This window comes from Taurulus bubalis, assembly GCF_910589615.1.
Source record: "Taurulus bubalis genome assembly, chromosome: 5".
Classification (NCBI taxonomy): domain Eukaryota; kingdom Metazoa; phylum Chordata; class Actinopteri; order Perciformes; family Cottidae; genus Taurulus; species Taurulus bubalis.
Window position 1 is genome coordinate 6587686 of NC_136593.1, and position 13311 is coordinate 6600996.

At 44.5% G+C, this 13311-nt stretch overlaps 1 protein-coding gene across 1 annotated transcript in view; it reads left to right on the forward strand.

The window, feature by feature from the left end:
- Positions 1 to 13311, forward strand: part of LOC306736575 (plexin-A2-like) — a gene marked incomplete at both ends in the record, with an annotated part of 60306 nt that overhangs the window by 24663 nt on the left and 22332 nt on the right. Inside the window, 9 exons of the mRNA XM_079218222.1 lie at positions 481 to 581; positions 3157 to 3280; positions 4425 to 4578; positions 5036 to 5132; positions 7790 to 7904; positions 8956 to 9156; positions 9851 to 9947; positions 10705 to 10904; positions 13144 to 13295. Of these exons, the coding sequence (XP_079074348.1) occupies positions 481 to 581; positions 3157 to 3280; positions 4425 to 4578; positions 5036 to 5132; positions 7790 to 7904; positions 8956 to 9156; positions 9851 to 9947; positions 10705 to 10904; positions 13144 to 13295 (1241 nt within the window). The remainder of the gene's footprint in view (positions 1 to 480; positions 582 to 3156; positions 3281 to 4424; positions 4579 to 5035; positions 5133 to 7789; positions 7905 to 8955; positions 9157 to 9850; positions 9948 to 10704; positions 10905 to 13143; positions 13296 to 13311) is intronic.

The window sequence follows — 13311 nt, forward strand, 5'->3', positions numbered from 1 at the left end:
CATTTGGCCGGCGCCCCGAGCGGGGAGGGGCTTTCCTCAGTGATGATGAACGGCGATATCTTATATTTGGTCACATTTAAGTGGTTGTTGACAGGGGCTTACGGTCTCCCACACACATTTAGCGCGTCAACACGATATATTTCTTATTTAAATTATTTGGTATATAATGTTTTTTGACAATATATATTATATTATTTTTTCTTCCTTTTTTTTTTTCATCGCAAAATTTTAAGAGGGGCAGCGCCCTAGCGCCCTCTATTGACGCACCGCCAGTGTACACAACAGAATTGTTTTTGTGTGCAGTCAATTCAATTTGACTGCCACTGGAATCATGTCCATACATTCACAGATGCCAAAACATTTTGTTGAAGCAAGCACTGGAGAACAGTGCAGTCTGTATACTTTTTTCCTGTCTTTTTTTCTGTATTAATGTATCAGTGTACATGTGCTTTAACCCTCCCTGTCATCCTCCCGGTTCAGGTGGCTCAGGTCCCCGTGGAGGCCTGTGAGCAGTACGGTACCTGTGCTGAGTGCCTCAGCTCCGGTGACCCCCACTGTGGCTGGTGTGTCCTGTACAACATGTGAGTATGTCTCCTCCATCTACTCCCATGACGCTCACACACTCACACACACACACCACAGCCGAGGGATTAAAACCCACAACATTACTGTGTAACAAACAGCTTGCAGAAATCTATAAATAAGGGTGAGCACGTGGTCATGTGATTTGGGCAGTTTAATACAACAGAGATATTGTGCTCCCTGGAGTTCGGCGTTATCAACAGCTGTCGGGACAAACGGAAAAACGGTTGTGGGACAGTGTGATCCCTCTTAAATGGAGCTATGCAGGACAGCAGAAACTGCAGATTTAACGACTGGTCTTAATGGCGACAAGAGGGATTAGCCTGTCAGTCGCAGCGGGTGTACAAACCGCACCTCCACATATACCCGGGGAACATTTTGGACCTGACGGAGCGAGCTTATCTCTTCCATCTTAATTATCTGACCCCCAGGTTAGCTTGCATAATACCTCGATATGGAGCAAAAGGGAGATTAAAGCGCTGTGTTTCTCAAACAGCGGCGGCGTTAGTCACTGACCTCAGCCGGGGATTTACCCCCGTTTCATCATGTGACGTCTGCATTTCAGTGGGAGCGATATCTCGATGATGATCAGCATTATTTAAATTGCAGCTCTCAGTGTTATCAAATTGTCAGTGAAGTGAGAGGGAAAAAAAAATATGTTTTGTCTTAATCCAAATTACCTCATTAAACAGTAGTTTTTCCTTTTATCCCCCACCGCGAGTGCTGACTATGTCTGCAAGTCTCATTACGCTGTTTATTTGAATTAATGCCTTACACTTATCAGTGAATAGATAGACTGCTGTTCCCTCAAGTAACCCAAAGTGAATCATGATCCCTCACATTGCAGAATGAGGCTACTTTATATTTCTGTCCAATAAATCCTGATTGGGGTCTTTTTACAGCCTCTGAATGACTCAGAGAGTTTCATGTAGACCCCTTTCAGGGTCTCACTTTCCCACCCTTGGCACAGTGCACCAGAGCACCCATCTGACAGAGTGTGCTAGGGGGTAGTGGGTGGGGGGTAGGAAAAGGGAACAAATGGCTCCATCAGACAAAACGCGGCGAATAAAAGGCGGCAAAATAAAAGGCAATGAAAGACAGTCTGAGATGAAAGGTGTCCCTTTTTTTTTTCTCGGAAGCACTTCAGTTGATGAGCGGTCAGAAGGTGACCGTCTATGCTCCTGTGGCTCTGGTCCGCCTGAAGGAGCCGAGCCGGCAACAGCTGTCACCGCGTTTCCATTCCGCTTTTTTTTTATTGTGTTGTAATTACAGCCGAGGCCCCGGCGCTCTTTGAGCTCTCTCAGGAGGCGCCACCCCCTCAGCAGCATCTGAGAGCGTATTAAGTACTATCTCCCCTCGCTGTGCGCATTATACTGTTAAAAGAAAGAGATGATGGTGTTCAGCCAAAATACTCTCAGAGTTTTCCATTACGATTTAACTCAACGGCTGAGAGATTCTTGTTCGTTTTAATGCTTGTTTCTATCTGAGCCTGCAGAGAGCTAACTCCGACAATGCCTCTTTCAAAGAAATCAGTACCAATAAAAACCACATTAAAAACTATCTCAACAAACAAATCCCCGGTTCTAAAACTGGACAAATTATTCAAAGTTTTAGAAATCCTTTCCATCGCCTTGCCACAACTTTAAATGTAGCCTACTTCTCTCTTACAAGATTATTCTAAGGTCGCACTGTGGTGCCAACCCTTTCACTTCTTACTTTTAATTGCCTGTTGGGATTTAGGAGCTGAAGCTTATTCGACTGTTGCACTCGGTGTAATGTGCTCTGTGGAAAAGCACAGGAGAAATATAAAGAGAACGATCCGACCAAGCATCTGATCTGACTAACAGCCGTGTGGAAGAAACGATCAATCCTCAAAAACGATCTAAAATAGACATTACTAGACTGTGGCCAAGTGCATGCTAACAAGCTAATGTTTAAAGCCACGATGAGGAACTTTAATTGTGTTACTTTGGCGGTCCAGCTGGAGTCTGAGCTGAAAGAGTTTCTAATATCGTCTGATTTCATGCACAATCCGACTCCTTGCAAGAATAACTATATAGAAATAGAAAATCTTCTCTCTGATGACTTAATTTACTTATATAGGTCATATCGGGTCATCAGTAATCATAAAGACTGTTTCAGAACCAGTTAATAATTAAAAGTTCCTCACAGTAAGTGTAATTGTGTAATGTTTACCGTGTTTACCGTCTGGATTTAGCATCAGCATGCCAACATTTGCTAATTAGCACAATTTACAGTCATAAGTTTGGCAGGTATTTTGTCATAAACAAAAGTTTTGGACAAACTGAAAGTTTGACTTAACGATGGCGCTGCATGAAAGGTCTCAAAAGTATTAAAATTCATCCTGAGACTGACCCCAGTTTCATGACAATCCATCCAATAATTGTTGGGACATATCACTCAAAACTAAAAATGTGAAACTTCCATGATAATACATGCAAGTAGTCGTCGACATAAAGCGGCCAAATCAATATATAAACTAATCTAAACTGCCTGCATTGCCATATATATATATATATATATATTTAATAACGAGTCCCTCTTGCTCCACAGGTGCTCGAGGAGGGATCGGTGTCTGAGGGCGGAGGAGACCTTCCGCTTCGCCACCGACATTGACCGCTGCGTGAAGGTTATCGCTCACCCGGACAGCATTGCTGTATCAGCACATAGTGTCCCTGTGAGTCCGCTTATCATTCCACCAATCGCCGCTCTGTCACTCCACTCACAATGTTTATGAGCAATCACTGAGAGTAGCCTTGTACAGCAGCCACATGTACAGTAAATGTAAGCCTGGTCGAGCAGATTAGATTTGTGAGAGGTGGAAAGGGAGAGAGGGAAAGAGAGTGTGTGTGTGTGAGAGAGAGAGAGAGAGAAGGGTGGTCCTCCCTCTAGGACACCCAATCTATTCATTGTGGTTTAAATACATGTACTGTGGGATGAGAGACAAATGCTGGGAGGGGGATGACGGGAGAGTTGTTTACGATGACATCTGTCAAAAGGTAGATTGCGTTAGCTAAAAGCTTAATTCACTTGTTTTTGTACAGTAGCCAAGAGCACAGAGGAGTGGAGTACAGTAAGAGCTGAGGATTATCTTCAGGGAATAGTTTGACATTTTGGGAAGTACACTCATTTGCCATCTTGCCAAGAATTAGATGATTAATACCACTCTAGTATCGGCGTGTTACATATGCTGCTGGTGCCAACAGCCTATTAGATTAGATTAGCTTAGTTTTGCCACAATTATACCGGGGAAGCAGCTACCCTGGCTCTGTCCAAAACGCAACAAACCCTGACTATCAGCACCTCTTAAGCTCACTCATCAACATCTTGTGTCTCGTTGTTTTCAGTCCGGACTGAAGTATAAAAACAATGGATTATGGTTTCACAAAGGGAGTTGCATGCCGGACTATTTCTCGGTCAGGAGCAGCAACTTTCGTCAATTTAGCAGTTTTCATTTTTTACAGTTTGGCCTTCGTACAGATATATAAACCAAGATTTAACGTGTTGATTAGTGAGCTTATGAGGTGCAGAGTTTGTTATCTTCGGACAGAGCCAGAGGAAACAAACTGCTGTTCAGCCCGAGCTGTGTCCAATATCAAGTCGGCCATTTTACCGTGCTTTCCGAACGTATTGTGGACTCAACCTTCGGGCTATTAGTCCACTTAAACCTCTGGTCTACCTACCACCTATGGTGCCGGCCTATTATTCCTACTACCCAACCTAAAATAACAAGCTAAAACCGGCCCATATGTACCAAGTCATGGGCCTCAAAGTCTCAAGTTCGGTCCATTAAAATCTTCGCCCTCTGCTTTTCTTTGAAGCTCCTGCTGGAGGTGAATAACGTTCCAGACCTTTCAGCTGGAATCACCTGCTCGTTCGGCCGACAGGCCCAAGTGGACGGCCACGTCAACGGGAACAGGGTTATGTGTCTGTCGCCGGCGGGGAAGGAGGTCCCTCAGATACCAGAAGGACAAGGTGAGCTCATGGTGATGCCAATGTCAGGTCAAAAACTTCTAATATCAATATTTCAGACACACACACACACACGCAAAACAGCTTTCCTTTCAGATGGACCACCTTGCATTTTTTGTTTATCCAAGGAGCTTCCTAAGTACCAAGGAGCAGCAGGATTTTCTCAGAGCACATACAGTAATCCTTCAATTGAAGTTTATGACTGAAGGTTTTTCTCACCACAACAGCAATATGCCCTGGCAGAGACGCAGACGCCAGGTGGCTCTTTACAGAAGTGCGATAAAAGTATTAACATTTTTTTTTAAATTTTGACCTCCTCTTTTCGCTTATTGTTTTGTCTCTCTCGCTCTCTCGCTCTCTCTCTCATCATTTTAATTCCCTCTGCATCCTTTTACTCATTATGTTCTCTCTCTCTCTCTCTCTCTCTCTCTCCCTCTCTCTCTCTCTCTCTCTCTCTCAGACTGGGCCGGTGTGGAGCTTCGTCTGAACTCAAAGGAGACAGGTCAGATGGTCGCCAGCACAGAGGTGAAGTTCTACAACTGCAGCACCCATCAGACGTGAGTCCGGCTGACACGCCCCTCTCCCTCTCCCTCCCTCTCCCTCTCCCTCCCTCTCCCTCTCCCTCCCTCTCCCTCTCCATCCCTTTCCCTGCCTCTCCCTTCCTCTCTCTCTCCCTCCCTCTCCCCCACATCTCTGATTCGTTCAATAGAAGGAGGAGCACTACTTGATTGAGGGCAATGATGTACTGATGCCCACAGCTCTACTTAAGATCGGGCTGTTAGATAACCTCAGTGTTCAATTTGTCTGTCAGGTTTCATTCAAATCAACAAGATGCATTTGCCTTGGCCCTTTTGCTTTGACTTTGCCTAAACTAGCAGTTTGTGTGGCTTACTGCTTACAGCTTTAAATACAAATAACTACAGTTTTTGCTCTAAAAAAAACAGTGATATCAATTGTTTTTATACCTTAAGCATATGTGATATTTGTCATGCAACTCCTTACCTGGAAACTGCATATAGACGCACAGTGTTCATAGCTGAGCAGCTTTACTGGTGCAGCAGAGTGTGCTTCGCTGTAGGCCAGCAATCCCCGAGGACCCCTGAATAGATAAGCAGTAGACTCACACACCCCTTTCTGACTCGACTTGGTCCCGAGTGTCCCAGCCAGACAATTGTTTGAGTTGAGACATTTTAGATTTGATAGCTGTGCTCTGGTGCCTTGAGGGTGGATGAAAATAATGTAAATTAACAAGGACTTTATTTAAATACTCATCTGTTTTGTCTTGCCAATATAAATTTCTCGACTGGGCAGGGAAGCTGCTTTGACTTTGAGCCATTATGCTAATGTCAGCTGTATAGCTAAATAGCCATTACAAGCACTGCTACAAAAGGTGGATCTTATTAGGATGAATGCCAATTAGCAGCATTTGTCAGCTCTAAAAAGGTGCCTGCAAATCAGCAACTTTACGAGTTTTCACAGCTTGACAAAACATCCAGAAAAGCCAAACGTTGAATTAGTTACGTCAAAAGACTTTCACCGGGATTTTTTGTTTCTTTAACATTTTTTTGTCTACATTCTTGGACAGGGATAGTTGAGAGAGGGAAAGAAGTGTTGAAGAGATTTGAACTGACGGCCTCTCATGCACACTTCACTCACCTTCGACTGCGCCACTATTCAACCACGAGCACACAAAGAAAGCTAGATATAGGAGATATACAATAAGTTCCCATCTCGAAAGGAACATTTGATTGATAGTGTATTCATACTCGAACCTTGTAAATTAGCCCCCGCTGTAGATACACATGCCATCTATTCAAAATGCTCTTTGACTGCAACACGAACGCCCTAATATAACTATGTTAAGCCATTAGAGAGAAACAGTCGGAGGCTCATCCCATCCACCACCACCAATACGGCCTCCATTAGCTGCGGGGTGACCCTGTGAACTCCTGTGATAAATATTTCAAATCAAACACACTCTTCACCCAGCACCTCTTCCTCCACCTCCCCCACCATCACCACCATCTCAGCATCACATAAACCTCCATAATTAATTATCCAGTGTTTGCAGCTCCGTGCCAGTCCAGTTCTATTAATACCCAACCCCTCAAATTTCTTCCTCACACACACACACACACACACACACACACACACACACACACATTTTTATGTCCATACTGGCCCTGGGCAGCTAATTAATATCAAAATGTAATGGTGCTGCACTACATTTATTAGCATTTGTAGCTCGCAGTGAGCCGCAGTATTGGAGTGCTGCTCGTGGTTTTATAGTTTCTTCATGGTTTCATCTTATTGCATGACCAATTTCAGGAGAACAAGACTTTGATAGTGCTCGGATCTGTTCTCTGCACACCTACCTACCTCTATTATACACAGCAAAGCCTGCGCTGCACCCCGCAGGAAAATAGGACATGTTCAATCTTCTGCTCTCCAATTGATCTGTTTGGTGTATCAGCGGCTGTGCACCACCCATCTCCTCACAGCTCAGTCCTCCAACCAAAGTTGTCTCACAATCAGCTCCCCGTTTGCTGAACAAAATGTGATTAAATCTGGCCTGACAGGGTTCAGCACAACTTTAATCCACAACTGACCGCTGGCTGCCGTTTACCAAATCTGAGCCAAAGATGCGACGCAATTCTACCCATCAGATATCCACTTGTCACTTTTCATTCTAGCTTTTGTGTACAATCTAGAGTTGGACGGGTGAAATGTACAGCTTTTCATTGCAGACAAAAAACAGAAAAAACCCTGAGTGAATTATGAAATGAAAAGCTCAGGACAAGGACACTGCAGGCTCTGTACATCTTTTTATACAACACTGTTTGACTTTAAATTGCTTTAGAGTGCTTTAAGTGACAGGGCCTTTCCTGCCAAGACTTCATACCTAAGGTCATTTATTGTCACCCCTGACAAAAAAGACCACATTCATAGCTGTCTGCATAGAAAATGGGGACATCTGATCTTTCAGTGGAACACACTGACATGATAAATTGAGCTGAAGGCTGTAATCCTTCATCGGCCTCCTCTTTTCAATCATCTTCACTCAGGAGAGGAAGATGTGGGTGATGAGTAGGGAATAAAAACGGATAAACCATCTTTTTTTCTCTCTCTTACATATACGATGTAAGAGCAATTCAATGTACAGGAGGAATTATTATAATTTTGCATGTAGTAACACGTTCATTTGTCCCAGCAGGTGTCTGTCGTGTGTAAACAGCACCTTTCGCTGCCACTGGTGTAAATACCGCAACCTGTGCACCCACGACCCCAGCAGCTGTTCCTTCCAGGAGGGAAGAGTCAACGCCTCCGAGGTACTGTGCATCCCCATTAACATAAAGAGAGTCATAGTTTCATTCGCTGGTTAACGCGTTGCCTTCAAGAGCACCATTCATCTGTTACCGTGTGACATTTCTACCTTTAAAAGGTACAATCCGTGATTTCAATGTAAAAATATTAAGAGTCTACTTTAGCCTACAGCAGCCTTGCTGGCAGCTGTTTTTAAAGGCACATTGTTGAAATGTTGAGCACATGAGGACGCTAGAAAAGTCAGGGCATCACCAAGGTTATGACAGCTTTTCCTGACAGGAATGTCTGCACCGCAAAATCTCATGTCAATCAAAATTAAATGGAAAAAAAAACACCTCATGGTGGTGCTATAGAAAACATCCTTTAGGATTCATCTTCTTGCAACTATGAATATCTGTGCAAAAGTTTGTTCCAGTCCATCATGTAGCATGTTTTTTACTATAAGTGTTGACCTGGCGTTGGTTCAAGATGAAAGATCACAGGATCACCAAAGTCACCAGGATTCACCCTCTGGGTGCCAATTATGTGTGTGCCAAATTTCATGACAATCCATCCATCAGTTGCTGAGATATTTCATCCCGGATCAAAGTGGAAGACTGACTGACTGATTGTTATCCCCTGAGCCTTGCTGCTAGGCTGGCTGAGCATCGCTGAATGGGCTAGTCGGGAAAATAGCATAATTATTATTATGGATGAATACATGTTTAATAAATAGCCTGACGTAGTTTACCGTAGTGAAAAGTGTAACATGTATGTAGCATGTGAATGCTGATTATAATTGGATTAGCGATTTGTTTGCCCCATTAATCCCTGCAGTCCTTTATGTATATAATACATCCACATGTATTAATACAGATTACGTGCATTGACAAGAAGATACTTCCTAAAAATGTATAACCAGATAGAATATAGAATGATAACTCAGTTAATCACCGAAAGGGGGAAGTTATTAAAAACACTATTCATGTTTTATGCATGGGTAACAGCTGGGACAACATGAAAGAACGCATGTTCCCTTTCTGTGAATCATGTGTGTTTTTCATGCTGTTTTCACAGGACTGCCCTCAGCTCCTTCACTCGGGGGAAATTCTCCTCCCGGCCGGTGAGGTCCGACCCATCACGCTGAGGGCCCGAAACCTCCCGCAGCCGCAGTCGGGCCAGCGGGGCTACGAGTGCGTGGTGCACGTGCAGGGCCTCGTCCACCGCGTCACGGCGCTGCGCTTCAACAGCACCAGCGTGCAGTGCCAGAACAGCTCGGTATGACCTCAAACACTCCCAGTGGGAGTCTCACAGCTGTCAAATGAGGCAGACAGCTTGGATGCTGTGTAGGCAAGGAGCATAGGGTACATCAGTGCATGCCGCCTGATGCGTGGAGCATACTGAGGGGAAAGTAGAGGAGAGGGAAAGCGAGAGTGATGACGAAAAGGTGCGAGGCGTTTGAGGGGGAAAGGAGACCGACGGGGAAGGAGAGGTTGAAAGACATATATGTACAGTACGGCTAATGTGAAAAAAGATGGAAACCCTGAATTTAATACGACCTTGTCTCGTAAGCTGCGTATTGTCTGACTCACATTTCGGCGTCAGTCGGGATGAATACGGGAGCTTTTTGTTGCACAAGGCAAATCACAGGCTAAATTCCCATGCAGAGCATACCATGCCGATCTGTGACAGTGAATGAAAAGGCCATTTTCCTCAGATGTGGATGATTGGCCACCTCAGCCAGGGTTTGCGTCCCTACATGTCAAAGAGGAGAGGAGCAGGCAACCATGGCAGAAATGACAGATGGTTAAAAGCCTCGTCCCTCTCCTGGCCTTTCATTCTCTCATTTTCCTCCACTCTGACTTTGTTTCTTTTTCATTCTACCCTCTATCTGACTTTGCCTTTCTTTCTCTCTTTCTCTCGCTGGGTCCACTTACCGCAAACTCCCTCACTCTCTGTCTCTGCTTTTCAGTACTTGTACGAGGGGGTGAAGATCAGTGACCTGGCAGTGGACCTCTCCATCGTATGGAACGGCAATTTCATCATCGATAATCCCGAGAAGATTAAAGGTGCCTCTGCCATCCATCACTGCCAGGCCAGAGAAGTGTAAAGCACTCACTCCACGGGGGATAGATGGGTCATAGAGACCACTTCAAGGCTCCCAAAGGGCCTTGAGAGAAAGTTCACAATAGCAGAGAGCGTTATCAAAAAGCAGCCAATCACTCGTGTGCCCGGAGGGGTGAAGGGTGAATCTTCATATTTGCTCAGTTTGGCTACGCTTGAGTTCTGCTCCATCATCATACAAGAAAAGGTGTTTGTCAGTTTTCATTGTGGGTTGTGCATTAAATGCAGTCCCCGTCGCCAAGGATGTACACAGCGATGGCCATGAATTTCAATAGGCCTCGTCATTACAAGTTACTTTATATGGGCATAAATACAGGCTACTTACAGGAGAGAGGATGTCGGAGACAGACTTCAAAGAAAGGTTTATTGGATTACCTCGCCATCTTTTTCCTTAATACTTGGAGGAAGGATTTTAAACAAACGTGCTTTTTTGGGAATTTAATTGAATTCTCAAGTTGACTCTCCGTGGTTGTAGGCAGCCATTTATTTATTTTTCTCGAATTGACGATAAATACCTGCTGTTTAAGAATCAGTTGGACTAAATCGAATTTTTCACATGACTCCCCGCTGGTGCTTTTTTCATGGCTGCCGTTTGATTTATAAGCTATTTAGAGCAAGCGATATTCTTCAAAGACGTCAACATTGGCTCGCAAAAATGACTTACCATTTAACCGACTACGTGTCCTCTGCGTGGTCCCGCAGTGCACCTCTACAAGTGCAGCGCCCAGCGGGACAGCTGTGGCATGTGTCTGCGGGCGGAGAGGAAGTTCCAGTGTGGCTGGTGCAGCGGCGAGGGCCGGTGCACCATGAGGCAGCACTGCCCTCCCATCTCCCCCTACGCCAGCCGCTGGCTGGACCTTTCTGCCAGGAACGTCAAGTGCACCAACCCACGCATCACTGAGGTCAGCTTTTTTGTGTTTTTTCAATCCCATCAAGTCACCAGACTTAAATATATCGTGTATTTGAATTGTGAAATGTGAGTTCCTTTAGCCAAGTCGTTTCTGTGGTTGGTTGGTTAGAGGTGTTGCTCCGCGGGTTTCTTTACAGCCACTTCTCCTAGGAGGGTTTGAATGAAGACGTTTTACAATGTCCTGTTTGAATATGACAATTAACACATTTATTTTCACACTACAAGCCACACGATACGCTAGAGAAGTGTTGCTCAGGCGCTCTTCGTTGTGTCCTTAAAAAGCAATGGGAACAGGCTTAGTTGCATTTTTTTACATGATTGGTGTGTTCACACTACGGGCGACGCAGCAACAGGCTACAAGTCATTTTCAATTTAAGCCTCTGACATGAAGCTACAAACTGACGCCTGGCTGGTCTTGACTTTTTTTTTTCTCAGCTCTCCATGGGCGCCGTGCCAATTAAAACAACATAGCTGCAATACAATATTCCAGAAACTCCAAGGAATACAACTTTCACATCTTGAACTTGTCAAATCAGTTGAAAGCCATCATGACATTGTGGTCATTTGTTCAGAAACGTGTTGGACAGTTTTGCGATTGAGATGTGGGAGTAAAGGCTCTACAGGATCCCATAGCATGGTTTTGGTTCCCATGCATGTGTATATTGTAAGCATAACAACATTTCCCTTGGAGATAATAAATAGATTTTCCTTCCAGAAACCTCTATTTGAGTTCAGCCTTTCCTTACTGGAAGAAGTTGGTGGTCAGTTGTCCAGTTTCTTTCTTCAACTATGATCTGTCTATTCATACCTCTAAGTATCCGGAAAGAACATGCCAAGACAACTTGTTGGATATTCCTGCATTCATATAAACAACAAACACTTTAATCTGTGGCTACCTTCCAATTTCCCATCCAAGTGCCTGTTTACCTGAGACTATCTCGCATTTTATCCCACGCCGGCTGAATACCTTAAATCGCTTGACAGCTGAGCGCATTCAGTCTGTTTAGAGAGCGGTGATGGATCTTTTATGTCACAAACTCCTGTTCATCCTCCTGAATGAGGCACAGTGGGTCAGACACGGAGATGCAGGGCTCCTCCACTTCAAAGGGCCGCGAGCCTTTGATGTCCCCGTCACATTATTAGCGTTTCTGAAGGAGCAGCAGCGGAGTGCTGCTCGGGAGTGGAGGGAGTGTTGCTCCTGTTCTGCTCTGCAGGTCCAAAGGTTTCCCTGCTGGGACATTGTCGATGGGTTTCTCAGGGGTTTTGTTTTTCACTGCATTATTCAGTAAAGTTTGTTTTGAATTATAGTGGATTTCAAGGCTTTTGGAAAAAAAGAGAAGAAGAAAAAAGCTGATACTATGGGACTTAAAGGTAAATCTACTTTATGTTGACATAGAGATTACACAGTGGGAAGTGTGTCTGTGGAGATGCTCAGGCATTCAGGTCATGTGGATTCTTGAACGAATCTAAATAATTGAGAATCTGAAAGGAAGCCCAGTTGCATTTGACTTGGAACTTTCTAGGTTGTGTTGGTTGCTTGGAAGGTTTTCAGTGTCCTTTACCAATATACATTTTAAGAGGCAGTGTGTTCTAACTTAGTAGCTAACCGTCGATCCTTTGAGGAAATACAATAAATCTTCAGTCGTATTTCTGACCAGGACTTTTACACAACTGGAATTTCCCCATAATTATATTCCTCTTGCATTGGGGAAAACCCATTTAAACCATGTGTCTCAACTAAAACTGTAGCTAATTACATTTAATTATAATTTTTCTTTATGATACATTTTTCTCCAATATGGGAAAATCCAAGATGTTATTTGAAAAAGTGAAGCCAATGCCGAAGTGCCTTAAACGTGCGTTCTTTCTCTCGGCCATAGGCACGTTTCAAGTCTTTTCCAATACAGCGTGATGTTCATTTAGTTAATTAAAATAAACAATGACGCAGGGTATGCTTTAGGGCGGGGCTACCTTGTGATTGACAGGTTGCTACCAAGGCCTACAGTGGGCTTTCAATTCATGAAACATTTGTAGTCGCCTAGAAATGTCTGATTGAGCATTCGGCTGTACTTAGCTCCACCCTCTCCTGTCACTTCTGGTTGCTAAAAAAAACAAGATGGCGGCAGCCAAAATGCGCAAGTCAGGGCTTCAAAACGGCACTCCACAAACAAATGACGTCACTGTAACTACGTCCACTTCTTAAATACAGTCTGTGCTCCTTTCCTACGTAGGTGAGTCCGGTGGCGGGACCTCTGGAGGGGGGCACCCTGGTCACCATCCAGGGCCTCAACCTGGGCCTGTCCTTCTCTGAGCTGGAGGGCAACGTGGAGGTGGCGGGTGTGCAGTGCGTCCCACAGGAGGAAGGATACATCACTGCAGAACAGTAAGAGACTCCTCCC